The sequence below is a fragment of the Anser cygnoides genome, chromosome 7 (assembly GCF_040182565.1).
Source record: "Anser cygnoides isolate HZ-2024a breed goose chromosome 7, Taihu_goose_T2T_genome, whole genome shotgun sequence".
Classification (NCBI taxonomy): Eukaryota; Metazoa; Chordata; class Aves; order Anseriformes; family Anatidae; genus Anser; species Anser cygnoides.
In genome coordinates, this window is record NC_089879.1 from 16405226 (window position 1) to 16425929 (window position 20704).

At 36.7% G+C, this 20704-nt stretch overlaps 1 protein-coding gene across 7 annotated transcripts; it reads left to right on the plus strand.

The window, feature by feature from the left end:
* The first annotated feature begins 46 nt into the window (after window positions 1–46).
* On the plus strand, window positions 47–20568 carry LOC106039715 (uncharacterized). Of its 7 annotated transcripts, XM_067000576.1 has the most exons (13): window positions 71–186; window positions 601–783; window positions 986–1062; window positions 8015–8090; window positions 11084–11215; window positions 12051–12174; window positions 14337–14397; window positions 14501–14547; window positions 15026–15101; window positions 16089–16190; window positions 16811–17734; window positions 18541–18651; window positions 19891–20568. In XM_067000576.1, exons 3-13 carry the CDS (start codon window positions 1034–1036, stop codon window positions 20198–20200), a joined length of 1992 nt encoding a protein of 663 aa, XP_066856677.1. In that variant the 5' UTR covers window positions 71–186; window positions 601–783; window positions 986–1033; the 3' UTR covers window positions 20201–20568. The 7 variants fall into 7 exon arrangements, with proteins under 7 accessions (XP_047916379.1, XP_066856677.1, XP_066856676.1 ...); XM_048060422.2 differs by lacking the exon at window positions 601–783 and having other exon boundaries at window positions 47–186; XM_067000575.1 differs by lacking the exon at window positions 71–186 and having other exon boundaries at window positions 294–783.
* The last annotated feature ends 136 nt before the right edge of the window (window positions 20569–20704 follow it).

A 20704-nucleotide genomic window follows, 5' to 3' on the forward strand; every position in this document is an offset into this window, starting at 1 on the left:
GGCCCGCCGCGCACGCGCAGCATCTCGCAATTGGCCGTCCCGGCTGCGGAGGAGCGGGTGCCATTTTCCTGCCGGCCGCGCCGAAGCCGGGCCGGGCGGCGCGCAGGCGCAGTGGCGCCCCGGTGGGGAAGGTGCTGCGCGGCCCGGCTCGGCCCAGCCTTCGTGCGCCGGGGGGATCCTGTCAGGGTACGGGCCGCCCGCAGCCCCGCTCCTCCCCGGCGCCCGGGCCTCCCCCGTCAGCGAGTCGTGCCCTTCTCCTCACAGCCCGCCCCCCCCGCCACAGCCCGCCCCCCCGCCGCTGGGCCGCGACCTCCCCTTTGCCCTTATCTCGCTTTTTTTTTTCCTCGTTCTTTTCCCCTCCCCTCGGCTCAGCCGCCTCCGAGGTGTCCTAGCCCGGGGCTCCCCGCCTCGGTGGCGGCTCTGAGGAGGGAGCCGCGGCCGCCCTGGAGCGGCGGGCATGGGCCCTCCGCCGCAGGGGGAGCTCCCGGCCCCGGCGGGTGCTGGCGGTGCCCAGGACCCGGCGGTGCCGGACCCGCCGGGGTTAGAGCGGGGCAGGCGCTCGTCCTTCCCTCGCTGAGGCGCCGGCCTCGCCTCTTGCAGCTGCCCGGAGTTTCTGCTCGTTGAGACGAGAGTTCTCGCTCCGGGAGCGCAGGGGCAGAGAGGGCTGCTCCGAGCCGCCGCAGCGGGGCTGCCAGCAAGACCTCCGTCCCTGCAGCGCTGCTGCTAGAGTTAGCAGCCTGCCGCCTCTCCTCTCCGGTTCTTTTGGCCTCCTGGAGAGGAGAGGTGAGTTGTTGTCTTTCCCTTTTGTTGTACCGTAGTAGTGGAGAAAGTAGGCTAGCTTGCAAGCGGCAGAACTCGTTCAGGATGGCTTCGAGCTGACAGTTGCGTTTATTTTACCTTGAGAGTCAGCTCTGTGAAAAGGCCCATTGATGCAGAAAGAGATTAGCACCGTGTTAACTGCGCGGTTCTCTCTCCTTTGCTGCAGTGCGCACTTTCACCGTTGTCTCCTGCTCTGCCTGCTCCTGCTTTCAGCATGGTAAAGAAGAATACTATCCCCGATGGGTAAGTATCCCTCACACTAAGAGAGGCAGGAGCGGGCACAGTCCTGCCCACAGAGAAGGGGCACTTGCTGCCCCAGGCGCTTGCTTGGCACAAGCATCTTCACCACTTACTGCCAGGTAAGGTAGGTATCTTCTCCAAGACAGCCCAGCCCTTCGTCCCTTAGGTGAGTATAATGCTCAAACCTGTCTATGAGCACGTCTCCTTCATCGGCCAAATGGAGTCCCTTCTTCCTAACCTTAACCTCAAGCGCATACTTATCTGGGGTACTGGAGTGTAGTCTGCCTTTACTCACATTTGCTACCAAGAGTCAGGGAAGAGCAGATAAGATGGGAGCAGGTGGTTGCATGCATGTGATCAAGAACATTCAGGCTCAGAAAGACAATCCAGTAGGTTTTTTTGTTTTGTTATACAAGAGGACAACAAAAACGTTTGATCAATGAAAATAACTATAAGCAAGCACTATTCTACTGTCTTTCTGATGACTTGAGTGGGAGTGCATATGGGGACCACAAAATGGTCTCAGTTAAAACAAACATGGTTCTATTCAATTCTATTAAAAAAATGTCAAAGGAAGTCCAGGTTTAAAAGTTGAACCTGTGTGTTACTGCTAATAGCAGTACAAACTTCTTGGGTAAAAATATGTGCTGAGATAGAAGGGCACATTGTAATGGAAAAAATAAATTTTTTTTTTAGGAAGGGTGGACATTATCCAGGTTTCAGGGAAAGTTTATTAACAGGCTTAGGAGGAGCAATAAAATACAAAAAGCATATTTTCCTGTAAAGTACGGTAGTCTAAAAGCAAAGAATAGAAACAAAAATTACGCAAAATTTAAAAAAAAAACTTCAAGAAACTGATTTTTTTTCATAGCAGGCAAACTCAGGGATTAAAATTAGAATAGAATTTAAGAAAAAGCTACTTAAGCTTCTGTGAAAATTCAGTTAGAAAGTAGACACAAAAAATTGAACTGAAGTGGGTTAGGCTTGCAAGCATTAACAGAGAAAGCCTGAAAGTGTAACTGTTGGGCTTGTATTCTCCATACATAGAAATTATGAAAACATTTGTCGTGCATCAGGTGCTTATTTATCCATTCTTCCCATTGCGTTTGAGCTGGAGCTGCTTTTAGGCTGTGTGCATTTCTTCTGTAAGTATGGAAGAAGCAATGGACTCTGCTTTTGGCTTCTGTGCTTAGAAACTAACACCTGTGCCTCTTTCAAGGAGGAGAACGTCTGCTGTGGAGTAACGGGTTGTAAAGCTAGAGTTAACTGATGATACTCCTGTTACTCGTGATACTGAAGTGTTTTCAACTTACTCAGATGCTTATTCTTGATACTATTAACAAATCAGGCCAGACATCCATAGTATGAGGATTTGGGCAGTAAAGTTGAAGGACTTGTCAGTCTGCTCATCTCATGCAGCACTATATTGATGTCATTGTGCTACCACAGTATATTGTAGTTTTTTTCTCTGTAAATTAGATTAGTAGAGCAAGAAAAAAGCAATGAGCCCTGGAAAAGAAATGAAGGAAACCTAATTTTAATCTAGGTGATGCTACACATGCAATTTACTCACCCCAGAAGTAGTTGTTGGAAGAGGTGAGATTGTGGTACGCTATAGGACAGGGACCAGTTCAGACAATATCTTACTATGGAGATAAGACCTCAATCATACCACAGCACTGTGATAACAGTAAACCTAGTAGTAATTTTTTTGTTTTTAATGATAGTGCAAGAGAAACCCTGTAGTAGATAAGCAAAAGAAAGTCAGTCTACACATAGCCATTTTTACAGATTGTCTTTCATTACTGCCTCAATTCTGTATACAGCTCTTAACAGCATTAATCCAAATTCCTTTATGTTAATTAAAGCAATACAGTAAATTTGAGGTTTCACTTAAGCTGTAAGTTAGCTAGAGATAGCACAACTAAACAAGAACTGGTATAATTTTTAAAATCATAAACTAATTACTATCACCTTTTATGATACAATGTCTGCAGCATAACTAAAGTTACCTGCAGGTAACGGTTGTGTTTCAGCACTGAGCAACTTTGCTGGTATCAGAACTCTGAGTGTACTCAGGACCTAAAGAAGTATTAATACTCAATTTCGCCACTAGATCTGCAGTACAGGTCTTACACCTTGTTCTTCTTGGCCAAGTCTTGTTCTTGTGTCCCTGTCACTCTGTCCTAGCCCAGAATGTTTGATGGCATGCTTTTTGCACAGTCTTTGCTCCAGCAGTGGGAGGAGGAGGTAGACTGGAAGTAAGACTTCCTGCACTCCTTCATAGTAAAAATTATTTCTCCCTTTTCCCAGTAAAGTCTCGGAGCAGAGATAAGGTGTGCAGTATCCATTGCATTCTCAGTCCTATAAAGTCACACTAGAGAGATAATTTTATAACAAAATGAGATGTATTATAAGAGAGGGATTCAAGTGATCTGTTCCACTGAAGTTTCCACCGTGGTGTCAATTTCAAGTTATTCAGTGTCTGAAACAGGGTTGTCCTTAAGTAGTTGTGTATGATGGTGTTTTAGGGGACAACTAGCCAGTAGAGGGAGTTCAAGCCATCTAATGAGCTATCACAAAATGCTGTGATGGTTTTACAGCTTTATATATGTGTGCGCATCAGCATCCCAAGTCCTACTGTGAGTATAATTTAATAAAGTCAGATTTCAGTTTTGAAAAGCATCTGCAGAAATACCACCTTATTATATGTTTTCCTTAAAGGGTCTAAAAATATCCGAGGAGTGGGGTCATTTTATTATAAGGACAAAACTGCATTATTTTTGCCTATACACTGTGAACATACTTTTTTAACTGAGTTATTGTAGTGCAGACTTAAAAACATCAGCATTTCATTTACAACAGTGTTAAAGACTGGCATAACTGATTCTGTATTTTGGTCTATGAAATGCATGTTCAAGGGTGGATGGGAGAGAAAGATTACAGTAATGCGAGAGTTTAATTGTAAAGTAAAAGTGCTTCGTACTATTGGGCATAGAATGCTTGCATTTAAAAAATGTGCTATTGGAAGAAACTACTTACAATACCTGAGTAATGATTGTATCATTGCCATGCAGCTCTTAAGGCATGGCTTTAGTGTTTCAATACACCACCACAAGTGCAAAGCTATGCAATTACTTACAGATATGGGAAGGAGACTTTTCTTCTGTGCTTTACATCCACATTCACTGTTCTTTTTGCAAGCTATGACACAGGCTGAAGTAAAGCAAAGGGAGAAATCTGTTTTAACAGATGATTAACAGCTCTCTATATTCTCTTCCATCTGCTTTTGACCAGTGCATTGTGTTCTGTCTTGAAAGCATGTATAGACCTTTTAGGGGTGTCTTTTCTTCAACAGACTGTTATCAGTTGTGGCATCTATAGAAGCTACTTGGAAAATAGAGCTGTGTGTATATCATGTAGTACCAGTAGCCAAAAAGGAAGGGAGATTGCAACTAGTATTTTCTAAATGGTCTTGCTGCAGCTCCTGGTATTTCATACTCAAGTTTCTCTACAGCTACTATGTTATCCTTTTTGAATGATTAGGAATTCACTTTCCAAGGTAGGTTCATAATCATAAGATGTTCATAATAGGCTTCAGAATTGTAAAAACACCTGAATTGTTAAGCAAGCAATTGTATGGGCAAAATTCTGCCTCAGCTCTGTGATAGTTGATAGTAGTTGGGAAGTGACGAAGACAAAACATGATACTGAACTGGGAAAGGCAAATAATTAAATAATTTACATTTTGTTGCCTTTCAGATCTTGGTCTGTGTGTAGTCCATGGATTGTTTACCTATTTGAAAACTTAAGAGAAATAATGCTCTAATTATAAATGCATTGTGTGTGCGCAGTGTGTAACTGTTATGTGATTCCACCTTAAACTCCTACCACAACAACTTTCTAATGTGAATGCCATCAGTTCTATGGGCAGAGCTATGCCCTCTATAATTGCAAATGCCTAGATCTGTTTCAAGGCACAGAAATAGATGTGTCTGTGTCTCAGTGAGACACCGCTATCTTGTTCAGGAAACTCTTATTGCCATTTTTCAGCTGCTTACTTCATGTCCAGCTTGTTTTTTAACTCAAGCCTCCGTTATCTTTTAATCACTGCTACAGGAATGATGATGGTGTCAAGTCTTCTGAGTAACACCTTTGACTCCTGGGTTTCTTTCCGTTCAAGCAGGACACAAATTGTGTCATAATTCTCATTTGCACTTGTTAAAATACTGTTTGTCTTTGGTTCTGTAACTGCTGTTTCTATGACCTGTAAGTCATTCAGCTTTGGTCCTTTCAGCCTTTATCCAGACTTTAAGAGTTTTACTTAGGCCCTGCCACCTTTACTTCTCAACCATATTCCTTTGTCAACCACAGAAATAACTGAGTTCATTTCCTTAGACAATTTTTGCTTAATTTTGATCTGCTGGCTTTTTTGAAGATCATCTTTAGTTCTTCATCAGTATCCTGAATTTTATTATTATTATAAAGGTAACATGCAACATATACGCTTTACATTTTCTGATAAAGAATGTCTTCTGCTCATTTTCTACTATAGAGCTGCCAGCAGCATTTGCATTACTTGCTGATTTTGCAGAAGTCTTGAGAGGATTGATGAAAAGTTCAGAATTTTGCAAAGTCTTTCTGTTACATTGCTAATTATAGCAAATAAGATTTGTGAGCATCTCTAATAACTTCTTGCTGGCTTCTAGTTGCTTGGAATTTACGATAATCATTGTAGATTTCCACTCATGGTTTTCCAAGAGAAAGCTGGTTAAAGAAGACCTGATTTTCTAACCTATGATATCCAGCTGTCTTCCTACATAGGCTGATTCATCTTTTGTGGCTGGGATGCTTAACGTCTGCCTTCCTTCAGAATGCTTTTAAACATGTATATGTGAATATGGCCTCTGGCTGCTTGGCCAGTTAAATCCTACTTTTGTAAAGTATGTCATATGTTTTAGTGTTATTGGCACTAGTTTCTGTATCCCTAGACACAGCCCATCTTCTAATTTTATTTGGAAATGAGCAAAAGTTTTAAATAAAGAAATGTAATTTCCAGAATTATTAAAAATAGCAAGAGGCTGGAGTTGTTGTTAAACCTGATCTTCTCATTAATTTTAACAGTAGTTCAGATTAAATATACATCTAAACATGGCTTACAGCATGTAGTATCTTTTTAAGATGATCACAGAATCACAGAGTGGTTTATAACGTGAATTAGATAAGATCAAGCTATGTGCAGGGCAGATTTCACAGGTTTTTGTAGTCTTTTTGAATTGAGCACTTCTTATCACCAGGATGCTTCATTATGTTGTTGTTTTTTGTTAGATTCAGTAATATTTTCTGTATACTAATACTTTTGTGATCTTAATTGATTCATGTACTATTTATCTGTCTTAAACTAAGAGAAGTGAAACAGTTTCAGATGCTGTTTTTCTCATTTTACAACAAAATTTAGTAACTCACCTCAATGAAGGTAAAATCGATCTGCTAATAGACTTTTCACATAAAGTTTTTCATATGCTTTAAAAATACTGGTATCTCTGAAATACGATACATCCAGGGTTTCTTCAAGCGTACTGCAGAATTTGTGACCACCAGTTCTTCATGGTTTTGGAGTTGCTAGCATTTCGAGTGTTGTAACAAATCTTCATGTTACTGAAGTGATTTTTGCTACATTTTTGTGTGATGGAATATTCTTCGGATTTTGCAAAGTGCCAAGAGAAAGTCAGCAAAGGCTGTTGCTTTGAAAAAGAAGCATATTACGAAGTAAACGCATTTGCAAAACCTAGCTTTATATTTTTTAATGAAAGTAAACTTAGCATTTCATTGTTATTTAAGTAACTAACAATAGTGACTAACATTGTTATTTAAGCAACTTTTTAAAGGTGCTTGATTCAGACAAGTGGAAAAACTTCTGTCAGCTATGATACAAAAAGACTTATTTTTACCTGTTGAGCCATACCCTTTACTTTATATTGGCACTACTTGTTTGTAAGTACTGCCCTAACATTTTGAGGGGATGAAGCTTTCTGGAAGTTGAAAAAGAAGGAAGGAAAAAGACTGTTTTCAAATGTACTGACAATATCTCAATACCACTTTGTGGAATAAGTGCAGATTTGGAGACATACCTCTACTGTATGATAACAGCAATCATGCACAATGTATATTAGAAGTATTTTGTTTATAACAGTGCTTTATGGACAGTAAAGATTCCTTTTATTATGTCTCCTGATTTTAGATTTGCAAACAATAGAAGTGTCTCTATGTAAATTGTGTGGCATGCTAACTAAGCTGATCAGTCCAGTAGTAACACTCTGTTGATATTCTTCTGCCATCTTCTGGGCAACTCTCTTTCATTTCTCCCACAAGAATGCAGATCTATTAATTGTGTTCAGATATATAATACCATAACAAGACAAATATTTATTATAGTAATTCTAAAAAGATCTTAGTTTCTTGGTGAAACAGGTTACTATTTGATGATGGATTTAAAAAATACATATTTTATATATCTATAAAGATTAAAGTGATCATTTTTTCTAAACTCTTGTGCACATCAGTTACAACTGCTTGATCATGTGGTCAAGGAATTTAAGAACCATTGGATCCTGTTGTTTGGAAATCTAAAGGTTAATCTGTTATGCTAGTAGGCTGCATGGCCCATCATAGGAAAAAAAAAAAAAGACAACTATCATTTATGATTGGAGAAGTGTTAAATAACTATTACATTAAAGCTGTATTAAATATGATAGGGTTTCCTGATATGTGAGATACACATAGTTTGAAATAACTATTATAATTTTAGAGAGGCGTTATTTTTATGTACTGTTTTACCAAAGTTTTAATCCAAAGAGGAGATATCCTTATTTTAGAAGTTTTACGTGGAGCTACGCATCTTCTGTTGAATCATGTTGTTTGAAAATACTTATAATAAATGTTTACTTAATTGCAGATGGCGGAGCTTGACACCAGTTGGACAGCCTATACCAGGAACTAGATTTATTGCATTTAAAGTACCTTTAAAAGGGGTATGTATAAACAGTAATTACAGATTGTCTCTACTAAATACAATGCAAAAGTAATGAATAGCATTAATATTCATGCAAGCTTCTGGAAAGTTTTATGAAAAAATATTTTGTGGTCTTTAAAAAATCAGTCCAGTCATTTAACAATGGCTTTATGTACATAATATATTCTTTTCTCTTTCTTTTAAAGTTTGTGTTTGATGTTACTCTTTTATTCTTCTGAAAATCATACAGTCTTGTTTCTAACCAATCAGCAAAATTGATTAGATCGCTGATTAATTTAGTGGCCTAAATTCATGATCTTATTTAACATCTTTTCTTGACTGTTACGACAGAAGCCCAATTATCAGTATGGAGGGGCTTATGATACAAATAACAATCCAGGCAATATAAGCCCAAGTACAAGTTTACAGAAATCAGGCTATTAAAAGATTCCAGCTACTGCAGTACTCTTAAGATTAGAGATCCAGACTACCAGTTCTGTAAGCAAATACTTTTAGTGATATGGAGAAATGCAGTATTTGTAGATTTATTTGATTAATGTGTTAGTACCTCCATTAGATTCTTACTAAGATGGAGTAATGTCTTAATCTATTAAATACACTGAGCCAGTTCTATACGTTTTTTGTGACAGGACAAAATGTGGAGGCTGTCTTTTTTTCAGTTCATCAGTTCTTTGGTGGATTGAGGGATAGGGTTGCAAATTTGCCCTTCGATATAAATTAACACTTAAAAGTGCTGTGCAAATTAACTCTTACAAGTCCTTGCTTCAGATACACAGGAAAGAATTTTCTAAGCTCTTTTAACATTCAACAGCTAGACATAATCTTAGCAGTTAATAGTAAATATTCTGTCTAAGCTATTGTCTGCAGTTTGCCCACACACAAAAAATTATTATTACGGTATATTAATGCCCATTATGTTTTCAGTCACCATTCAGTTCACTTCTGTTAACAATGACTGAAGTGGAATGCTCACAGTGTTCGCTTCCTTAGCTGCTTTCACACAGCTTCAGTATGATGTTTTTATTGCTTTGACACCAAAGATCTCAGACTTGATATTGGTCATATTCTCCATGGTACTGATGGAGCACACAACAGCCGCGTGTCTTCTACCAGAGATCGCCAGAGGGTAGATCTATCCACTGGTGGATATAAGATTCAGTAGATTTATAATTAACTTCTTTGCTGTTTAAGTAGGAGAGATTTTTGCATCAGCAGCTCCTCTAATTCCACTTGATCCAGCACCATTTTTTTGCACAGACATACTGCTCTAGACAGGATTTTTTCACTGCATATTTTTCAAGTTCCTTGTCTCTCCAGATTTCAGAGAAAGATACTTCATCACCAACTCCCCAGTAGCTCACTCTTCCCCTGTATCTTCTGTGATAGTCTGGAAGGAGTTCATTAGCCAGAGATCATAAAAGGGTAGATATTTTCGCAGAATTCCTGATGAGTTTTTTCAGAAAATCTCAAATACTCTTTCAATACATAGTCTTTCATAACACATTTGACAGTTTACTCAACCAAGCAATATGTTTACAGGTGTCTTAGTTTTTTAAAATTGTGTTTCCCCTCAATGTTAAGTGTGGGTTCACATAGTAAAAGAAAAAATTCTTTCAAGTTCTATCACAGACTTGTGTGGACTCGTGTTTTGTCACCTCAAAGTTAGTAAATTCAGTTGCAAATTTTATTAAAAAACACTGCTGAGTAGCTGAGAGATGACTGACTACTCTTCATTTTGTTTGAACTTAGACAACCTCCACTGTTTTTTCAGCAGTACACCAATTTTTGGAATACTTAGAACTGAATACTTCTATGTGCTTTCTACGCTACTTTTTTTAGCTCAAGCTTCCTAATCATACATTAGCTTGGGAATGTCCTGCTGTTTATTCTTTAATGAGAATTCCTGCATCTGTTTCTCAACTTGACTCAAATTGCTTGCTAGCATCTTAAATTAGAATCTGTACAGTCAAAAGATGGAATAGTTAGTTACACTATAGCATCTGTGGTTCTGAGAGGTGTATGGTCTGTGGCTGCCTTCCTTTCCATTAGTTCTGAGTACAGTCTACTTGAATTTCTTATTGACAAAGGAACTGAGAGGTGGTTGAGGCTGCTGCGTCTGTTTTGTCACTGTCTTTATTGGTTGTAACAGAGCCTGTGTCAAAAGGCTCTCACAGTGAACAGCTCACTATTCAGAGAAAATCCAGTTTTGTGCATGAGGCATTTTCATACCTAGAATGGAGAACACGTTTCAAAAACCACAGCTACAATAGGGTGAGTAAACAATTTTTCCAATGTGTCTGTCAAAATGAAATTAATTATTCATTGTTCACCAACATGCAGCTTTTTTAGCCACTGTATTTTAGTCTTATTTAATATTTCCAGTGCTACATATGTAATAATTTTCCAGTTCTATACATGCAAATACATTTTACCAAGAGATGAAGCAAGGATAAAAATGCCTGCATAACATGGGGAGAAAGTGAAAATCTTTAGAATAAGTGAACTCTGATATCACAACTTATCACAATGTTTTCTGTGAAATACGCAGTTAATTTTGTGCTATTGTACAGTTGGTTTTGTACAATAAGTTTTAGGGGAAAAGGGTTAGGGTGCTTTGCTTTTTCCTGTGTAGTTACTTAATCAGTGTGTGTATATATATATATATATATATATAAATTAGTGTATATTATATATGCAGCATTTTGTAGGATTTTTTACTGTCAAATCAGTACTTAACTCAAATAATGTTTGCTAATGTTGTGCAAATGGAAGTTCCTCCACATTTTGTTGCCTTTTCATCTGAATAGGAACAAATTCTTGATTTCTTGTTATTTGGTTCCTTTTCATTTCTTAATCTGTATAAAACATGGATATGGTTTTGGTAGTGTAAACATTCCCTTTTATAAACTGGTGTTTTCTTGTTTAAAGTGGCTGAATATTACAAATGTTTTGTTATTAGAAATTAAGCACATTTTTGCATTTTCATTGTAGGCAATTAACCAGAGGCTTACCCCAACCCAGAAATTTACACCAAAAGACTTGATTGCTGCAATGAAAGCCCTAAATGTGGAGCTTGGATTAATTATTGATTTAACATATACCACACGATACTATGAAGTTAAGGTAATGCAAGAATAATAACAAAGTAAAGTAGCTGCTGCCATATTTGTTTTAAAGTATTTATGCATTTGCTCATCTTGAATGGACAAGTTGAGCCATCTAAACTTTGTGGCTCTAATAGAAACCAAATGTTTTATCACAGAGGAAATAACTCTCTCCCCTGGCTAGTTACATTTGTGGCTTATTTGTATTATGGTTGCTTAGAATAATGGATAAAGACTTCAGTGCTAAGCACTGCAGAAAAGATGCTGAAGACTTGCAGCCTGTATCCTGAAGACATTCTCATTTATGCCTAAGGTGGGCTTTTTTAGTAGTTTATTTACTCGTCTTCAGTGGAAAGTATGCATTTTAAAATTACTTCATTTCAAATTTGTTACCTGTATAGTCCAAACAATTTTGATTGCTTCCTACTGAAAAGGAAAATAAATAGAATTGTTATAACTGAATGTTAATTTTTGAATGTACATCAGCTTGACATGCTTAGGGTGCAGATATGTGTGTATATGGTTGTTGCTGGGAAGGGTAAGTATTGCTAATAATTGTTAAACGTGTTAGAATGGAATTACAAGAATCTGCTCTCTTTAGTTAATGTTCTGCCTTATGGTCAGGGATAAGTAAGGCCTGTGTAGAAACTCTTCTTTGAGATCAGGTCTTTATAACAGAAATGCAAATGGTAGTTTCTGAGAGCATGTCTCTAGAGTCATGTCAAGAGCATTTTCAGTTTCTACACAGTATTTGAACTACTGTTTTTCATGGGCATTATTTTAGATATTGCTTAAGGTTTTCCCTTGATGCATGATGTCAATAATGTTCGCTATTTTTTTCTTCTTGTTGCTAGGACTTACCTAAAAGTGTGCAGTACAAGAAACTTTACACTGTTGGACTTGAAGTCCCTGATAATGCTACTATCCTACAGTTCAAAAAGTGGGTCAGAAAATTCCTGTGGGAAAATGCAGGAAACGGTAAATATCAACATCTTAAGCTGTAAAAGACCAAAATTTTTATTTCAGTGGTAACTGCATCATATATTAATTACAGTAGATTCTTTAAGACATCTGGGATCTCAGGTTTGTCCTTTTTGTACTCGTTGATGCTGCTGTATTTATGCTTTTTTATTATACTTCTGTAATTGTGCTGGGGAAGTCTTCCCTGTCCAGTGCTTGTTGAATGCCCTCACCTGATCTCCACCTTCTAAGTACCTGTTTCACAAGGTTTAAATCAATTGCCTCCACCTAGCTGACATAGTACTCAATAGAAATAAGACTTTTATCTGTCTCACTCAAGTTGTCCTCCATCAGTTCAGTATCACAACTGCCGGCCCATTATGGATGTTTTAAATAGCACAGGGTTTCTCTGATGGCACTGGGCACAGATATTTGTGGGCGACCTAATGGAGCCCATTTAGTCTGACATAGCAGTTTTCTGAATTATGAACCCATTATTGCCCTCATATCCTAGCAATTCTTAAAAATCATTTTGCAGACACAACATCAGGGTTTCCACAGTGTGGATCTGTTGCTGTTTTAGGGTTTTTGCATTAGTACAATTCTCCCTGGAATGATACAAGCGCTTTTCAGGGAAATAAATTTGCAAGCACTTTGCCACAGCCTGTTTGCAGCTTTTACCTTCTCACTTTATTTGCTACAGATTTTAACTGTTCATTTATCTGATATTGAAGAACCATTCCTTCAGACTTTTTTCATGCTAATTGCTATGGTTACTCTGGCATTTTCTGTGAGAAAATACAGTTTAAATTTCCAAGTACGTACAGTTTTTGCTGCAGAATATAACTGTTGTTTTGCAGTGGAAGGTCAGCTCTGTTGAATGAAAGAGCTCTGATCTAAATCTCAGGTATGAGAGCTTAAACTGGAAGTGGTGGGAAAATTAAAAAGCGTAAGAAGATGGTTTTGTCCTTATTCAGAAAGTTAATGTGCAGGTTCTTCCTTTGCTCTTTTTTGGCCTTAGGAAACTTACTTGGAAATTATTTTTTCCTTCTTGTTTTGATCCAGTGATTCTTTCAATGATACAAAGCATAGTCTGTGTTTAAATCTAATTAATTATTATTCTCAGAATCAAGAGAATCAATTCCTAATTTGTTACCGTTCCAGCTAGTAAGACTGTTTTGGCAGGGTTTATATAAATACAGAGATGTGAGAACTTCCATTTTTATGTTAACTTTCATTGTAACTTGCCCTCTGTTTCAGACTACCCGTAAAATTTCTCAGGATTCTTCTCACAAATAATTTTTAATAAGTTCTGAAGGGTTAGGACACCAACCTAGAATAAATTTATGTGATAACATGACTGTCCTATTCTGTGGCAAACAGTTGTAGAGTATCTCATTCAAAAATTTATCAAAGTCCATTTCAAAGACTTTCTGTCAGTACTTTGTCCCTGCCCAAACTTTGTTCTGCTGATGTTTGTCTTCTAAAATCTTGCCCAAAACTCTCAACCTATTAATATATCCTTACATTCTTATACCAGCTTTGTTCTAAGTATTGTTCTCCATCCCCTGGTATTGTAAATAATATCTCAGATTTGTTTTTACAGACCAAATAAGATAAGCTTCCTAGGTCCTTTCTCATTAATTAGGCCCTATGTTTATTACAATCATGGTAGTCCTTTATTTATGTATTTTAATTTGAATTTTTTTTCATTGATGTGTGGGATAGTCTGGATGAGGTTTTAACACTGTCTTGCATGACCACATTAGTGTTTCCCCTATTTCTGTTGGAAATACCTCAGTTGAAACACCCTAATAGAAATAAGTTATTCTCCTTTTAGTCTATAGATGATGGGTATAAACTTTTCAAGAAAGATAAGTTCTGGCTGAAGGCTGGCAGCTTTCACTGACATCATTCCTCTTTATTTTTTCCTATGGTCTGCAGAGTTAATCTCAGTCTTCACAGGTTTGGAAGTAGTGAGTTAACTGCTGCTAGAGGTCCAGCAGACTGTCTCCACGTGTCTGTTATTTTACAGGAGTGACAGTATCAATTTGTAAATAGCAAGCATTATTTATTATTGCTTTACTAGAAAAGTACAACACTTTTTTTTTTGTCTTGCTCTAATTTCATAGTAAATTTATTTTCTGAACTATTAAAGCCTGTGTTTTCCTTTTTGATAGAGAAACTCATTGGTGTCCACTGTACTAATGGAATTAATAGAACCGGCTACCTTATATGTAGGTAAGGGTTGTATAAAAGCAAAAATCAGTGTTCAAAAAAGATAGTGGCTTTATATTAGTCTGTAAGCCCTTTGGAACAATAATCTAACCATGTTTTTCTTCAGATATCTTATAGATGTTGAAGGCTGGGATCCAGAGGCAGCAATCCAAGGTATTTCATACACTTTGAACTAAGGCAAATGTCGAGCTGTAATTCACAATTAACTACAATTGTATTCACAAATACCATAATTCTGTTTTACTGTTCTTAGAATTATCTCATGTGCTGACCTCCATAGAAGATTTCTCTGACTGCTGATTCTGTTTCAAACAAGTTTTGAGCATGGCAAATTGCACCATAGGAGGATGTTTTGGCTGCTTAACAATTTTTTTTCTTTTGCTTTGAAGGGGTTTTTCAGTCATAGGTTGCTATTACTACTAGTTTTGATTGTTTAAAATAATAAAATAAAAAAAAGCTGCAATGATCACAGCTTGATATAAAATATCAATATAAATACTTCAGGATTAGTATGAATGCAAATTACTTTTTTTCAAATTCACAATCTCATGGTCAACAGAAACCTGCCTTTTCATATTTTTGTGGCACAGTTTGCTCGCGTTTCATTAGACCCGCATCTCTTTTTCTTTAGCTTTTGGTGATGCTAGAGGTCATCGAATAGATGGTCTTGTATATCTCACAGATCTCAGAACTCAACCAATGAGAAGGTAAGCTAAAGCTTTTTTTTACTGCTTAAGATTTTCCAGCATGTTTACTGGTATTTTGAAGAATTCACATTCATAAGCCAGAATTAACCCCCTCTTAAACATTTAATATACAACCACGCATATTTTGCAAGACTTCTGATATGAATAACATGAAATACAATGTACTTCCTTTGTTTATCTTTTGTGGTTCAAAATATTTTTGTAATCTGATGTGTACTATTGAGCATTGTTGTAGTTGCATCGTACTATTCCAACTATACTGAGTCTGTATTCTATCATTATAAATTGAAAAGAGCCACTGCAAAGATTTCATTACAAGGGCGGGTCTGCCTGCAGTTGTTGGTAGAATCAGATATTTAAAAAATAATACAACAGTTCTAGGGGGAAAATACAGTATGGGAAAAACTACTCAGAGTGGCAGATTGTTCTCAGCTCTGTTGTTCGTAGTAGACTATCCTGATGCATAAGAAATACTTTATTTTTATCATATCCACACCCTACTGTACCTAAGAACAGCTAATCTTTACGTCTTACTAAGTTATTTGTACCAATGATACCTTGTAGCATTAAATTGATTTTAAAATAATATATGAGTGATTTGGGTTGTCCTAGTTTAATTGAATGCCCTTTGTTCTTGTTTTAATGCTATCATTGCTTTATAGACTTTATGATTAAGTTAGTTCCATATCATATTTTTGAATAGGTATGGTGCTTGTCTCATATATTTTGGATGTTGTTCCAAATGTATGAAGTTTAGGTATTCTTTTTGCTTTCTCTGCAGCCCTCCCCCAACTAGTTTTACAAGATTGAAGTTCTATAAGAAAATCATGAATACCTGTAACTTCAATTTAACATCCAAAAAATGCTGTAATTCTCAACTGAAGAATGTTTCTGTTTGTTTTTTTCCTCTCTCTCGGTAGTATGTTTAAATAAATAAATGAAATAAATAAATAAATAACTTATATGAGCTGTTTTTATTCTTCCTAGTAACCTTGGAATGGATGTATGGGATTCAGATGAGGATATTGTTCCTCCTCCACATGCCATGGAAGGACCTGTGGAACGATTCCCAAATGAAGATTTTCAGGGGTAATAGGCTGAAATGTGAAATTAAAAGCCAAAACTCCCCAGAGTGGGAAAGATAATTATTTATTACTGTGTGTTGTTTTTAAAGTACCAATTCATTACAATGTTACAAGAAGGTCAGCTGATTTTAACAACTAGGTATGGTGTTTTGAAACATTGGAATTCCTATAAATATTCTAATTTAAAAGAGATTTTGTGAATATAGCCTACTCACGCAAATTATATTTACGGAAAATGAAAAAATTCAAAAGATAAAGGGAAGACAGGGAATGTGTGTTATTAGAAGTTGCTGAGTAATTAGTTTACTTGGGAAAATTTTAGAGTTCCTTCTTTATTATTCTGCAGTTGTCTGCAATTATTTTTAATTAATTTGGAATCACTGGTTTTGCCTGTTGAACAAGCACTATGGAATTAAAATTGAATGCTTGTCACAGCTTCTACTATGACATTGTTTAAAAGTTTTATAATCTTTCTTACTGTTTAGATTCTTAGTAGCTGTGATACGTATATATATATTACTTGCAATGTCTTTCATATCAATTCTTAGTTAAAAAAGCTTATTTTCATTAATAACTTGTACTTAGGAGTATAGATGTTCTATTTAAGAAAGAAATTCTTTGCAGGTCTGGGAAAAGATTAAGAGTTTATGATGAGCACTCTCAGAATGATTTGCAAGGACAGATACAATTGAGAGATTTCGATTTCATTAATAAGGGAGCTGGACAAAGACGAAGACCATTTCATGACCATCAGACTCAAGATGATTTAAGAGCACCAATGCAGATGAGAAATTGGGACTACAACAGGGGACCAGGACAGCGGCGAAGGCCCTTTCCTGATCACCAGTTTTATGACGATTACCAAGAAGATACGCAGCTGAAAGACCTAGACTTCAGTAACAAGGGAGCTGGACAACAGTTGAGACCTTTTCATGGACACCAGTTCCATGATGATTTACAGGCAGAGAGACATTCAAGGGACTTTGAATTTAACAGAGGCCGTGGACAAAGGCAGAGATCTTTTCCTGACCATCCATCCCACAACAATTTGCAGGAAGATATGCAGTCAAAGGAGTTTGATTTTGGTAGCAGGGGCCGTGGCCAGAGACGGAGGCAGTTCCATGACCACCAATCACATGATGAATTTCAGACTCCAATGCAGTTGAAAGAGTTAGATTGTGTCAACAAAGGTCCTGGCCAAAGACCAAGACCTTTCCATGACTATCAGTCCCATGATGACTTACAGCCACAGGTGCAACTGGGAGATTGTGAATTTGTTAATCGGGCTCACGGACAGAGGTTGAGACCTTTCCATGATCACCAACCGCACAACGACTTGCAAACAGAGATGCAACTAGAAGATTATGATAATAAAGGTCCTGGACAAAGGCGCAGACCTTTTCATGACTGTCAGCTTTATGATGACTTACAGGAACAGCCTCAGTTAAAAGATTTTGATTATGTTAATAAAGGGCAAGGACAAAGGCCAAGACCTTTCCATGATCATCCTGGTCACAATGACTTGCCACGTGAATGGTGTTCAGACAGGTAAATCACACTTTAGTTGTAAGGCCAGGATTAGAGAGAAAAAGTGTAGAGCTCAGCACTTTTAAATTAAATTTCAAATTAGTTCTTTGATATATAAGTATAAAAAAAATTTGAAACAATAATCCTTCTAAAATCATATATGAATGATCAGTTAATTAATTCTTTTCATTTTGACTTACGGAAGCATTTGATTTAAGCTGGAGTGTTGTAATTTCGAAAGCCAATGTTTCCTAAACTAGACGATTATATTTCTTTAATTTAAAGCTTGTGTTTTACCTTTTTCAGACTCAGCTTGAAACAAAACTTTGTCCCAGTTTGTTTTGTATAGAAACTTAGATTTAAACACCAATTCTCAAGACATGAAATTTTATTTATGTCCTCAGTCAAACTGAGATAAGCTCTAATACTAAAAGGAAGTCTAACTTTCACTTATTTCGTGAGTTAATAATTTCCTAGAAATCCCTTTGCTTCTGAAGTTGCATCATATTCTCCCAAATACATACACCACTTACTACTAAACCTGCTGGATTCTGTAGTCAAGTTTCTGACATAATATTTAAAAATATTTTTTTATCTTTCAGAACATAGTTCAGATATTTGCCAGTAAAGCCTGATTTAATTGTTTTCATTGTACAGGTGAAACAGAGGACAGTGTATCATTACCAAGAAATATTTTGACATGTTGAACTAATGAAGTTAAGATACTTCTATTAAAATTTCATTTGAAGTAATTTTAATTAATACTTTTCAAGGGCCTGAAATAATTTGCATTCCTCTTAACGTGCAATTCTTGCAATTATTTTCAGAAGTCAATCTTTTTCTTCCCATGAAAATGTACCGGAACCTCATTTTTCCTCATCTCCTTCACTTCATAGAGATTACGGGTCTGATAATGATGACTTTAACAGAAGCTATAGGTAAATAATAGATTTCATATGCTGTTTTTTGACTTACCTTTCTACTTCAATCCCTTCAGAATCCAACCAAAAAAAATAATTAACTGTACAGTGTAAAAATTTGTTTTACTTTTTTTTTTTTTTGCTTAAATGCAATTTAAACTATTGAACCTGAACACTGAGCAAATTACATGACTAAATTGTGGTCCATCCATATCATGCTTGAATGTCATTATGAAATGGTTTGAGAAGCCCTAACTTGAGTCATTAGCATGAAAAGCACAGCTCAAACTGACTTACTATAAAATACAAAAAAAAACCTGTTTTCAGTAAGCAGAAAAGTTGAAGTACAGATGCTGTATTTAACTCTTAACTGCTGTCTACCACATAATACTACCACAATATATCATAATGAGAGTATAAAGAAGAGAGAGGCAGACTCTTCATGGTGCACAGTGATAGGATAAGGGGCAACAGACTCCTGTTGGACTAATGGAACTTCTGTAACCTGAATGGAAAAAAAAGTATTACTTTGAGGACAGTCAGACACTGAAATGGGTTGTCCAGAATAGCTGTGGAATCTCCATCTGTTGAAATATGCTGAATTCAGCTGGACATGGTCTCTGTGCATCCTTATCTAATACAACCTACTTCGAGCAAGTGGCATGAATATGTACTACTAGAGATCCCTTCTATAAAATTAATCTATGGTTCACTGAAGGTGAAGATTTAAGATTATGAATGTTGTTCTGAATTGGTTTTATACTCCACTTTACATAGTATGCAATGTGCTTGAGAGTAAAGAGAATCCAAAACAAAAAGTGTATATATAATATTTTGTAGATTCTTCTGTTGCAGAAGAATACATAACTAAAATAATTTGAGATATATTTATATTGCCTGTTGAGACTATCTACCAGAGAGCTACTGTTACATATTCTTCCCAAAAATGAAAACACAGGTTCAGGAACAAAAATGGACCCTAGGTAACCTTCAATAAATGGGCACTTTTAATTAGAAACTGCAGCTGAAACAAAGTACTTTGTAGCTGAGTTACCCACTATGAAGAAACTTAAATTTAATTGCTAGAATTGAAAAATAAATGTTCATGACATCTACTAGAGAAGACTTTAATTTTAGGGGGTATAAATAAAAATAAGACAATATTTGTTGGTTTAGAGTTATGCAAGTTTAGTGGTGCCCACTGACAAACTGTTTTATTTGTAAAGACTTCATTGTGCATATTTGCTCTTCTTACAGTAATCGAACAAATTGTCCAGAAGACAATAGGAGAGTGCATCCATCAGAAGAATTTAACAGAGGAAAAAACAGATTTGCACCATATTCTTCGCGTACAATGCATCCGTCTTCATCTGTACACCAGGAAGGTAGTTCAATAGACTATGAAAGAAAAACTTTTCAAGGTGAACCTACCAGAGAGATGGAACAAGGCAAAAGATTACCGGTTGTAACAGTTGATTACAATTATGGTCTGCCATTAGATTATGGACCTGAAGAGGAAGAGAGAAATTATGATTTACCTCCAAGAGACCGCTACAACTGGCACTGAATACAAAGGACAATGTTTGCTCAGCTTAGACTTCCGTTTACCTATTTTGCTTTGTATGTGGACTTTTTTTTTTTTTTAAGTTAGGAAAATGCAAATTTCAGTAGTAGAGAACTGGTCTCTGTTGTAAGATCAATTTCTACTGATGTTTTGTTCTTTATATTTATTACAGTGTATTTGTTCATTGTGTTTGTAGACAAGGTCTCAGTACACACGGAATGAAAGTAGTCGTTCCTTTAAGCAAAGTTGGAGCCCTGTACCTTAAACCATACAACTTTGAGTGATTGTAATTGTCTTTTGTTTTACATTTCTTTAAAATGTATGTAATTTCAGGTTGCGAGAGTCATAATAAAATACTGCACCATCAGGTAGACTAGCATTGAGATTATGGAAAAAGTACTATGGTGTTAATGGAACAAATTTATGTCAACTTCACCCTTTAATAATAGCAGTTTGTTATTATTGCTAATGATTACTGCTAACAATGTCTGTGACATTGCAGTTTAA

Bases quoted from the DNA above. Each gene is read 5' to 3' on its own strand.
- LOC106039715 (XM_048060422.2), top strand. From the start codon at position 1,034: ATGGTAAAGAAGAATACTATCCCCGATGG. The intron at 8,091-11,083 runs GTATGTATAAAC...TTTTCATTGTAG, and splicing joins TTAAAGTACCTTTAAAAGGG to GCAATTAACCAGAGGCTTAC. The intron at 11,216-12,050 runs GTAATGCAAGAA...TCTTGTTGCTAG, and splicing joins CACGATACTATGAAGTTAAG to GACTTACCTAAAAGTGTGCA.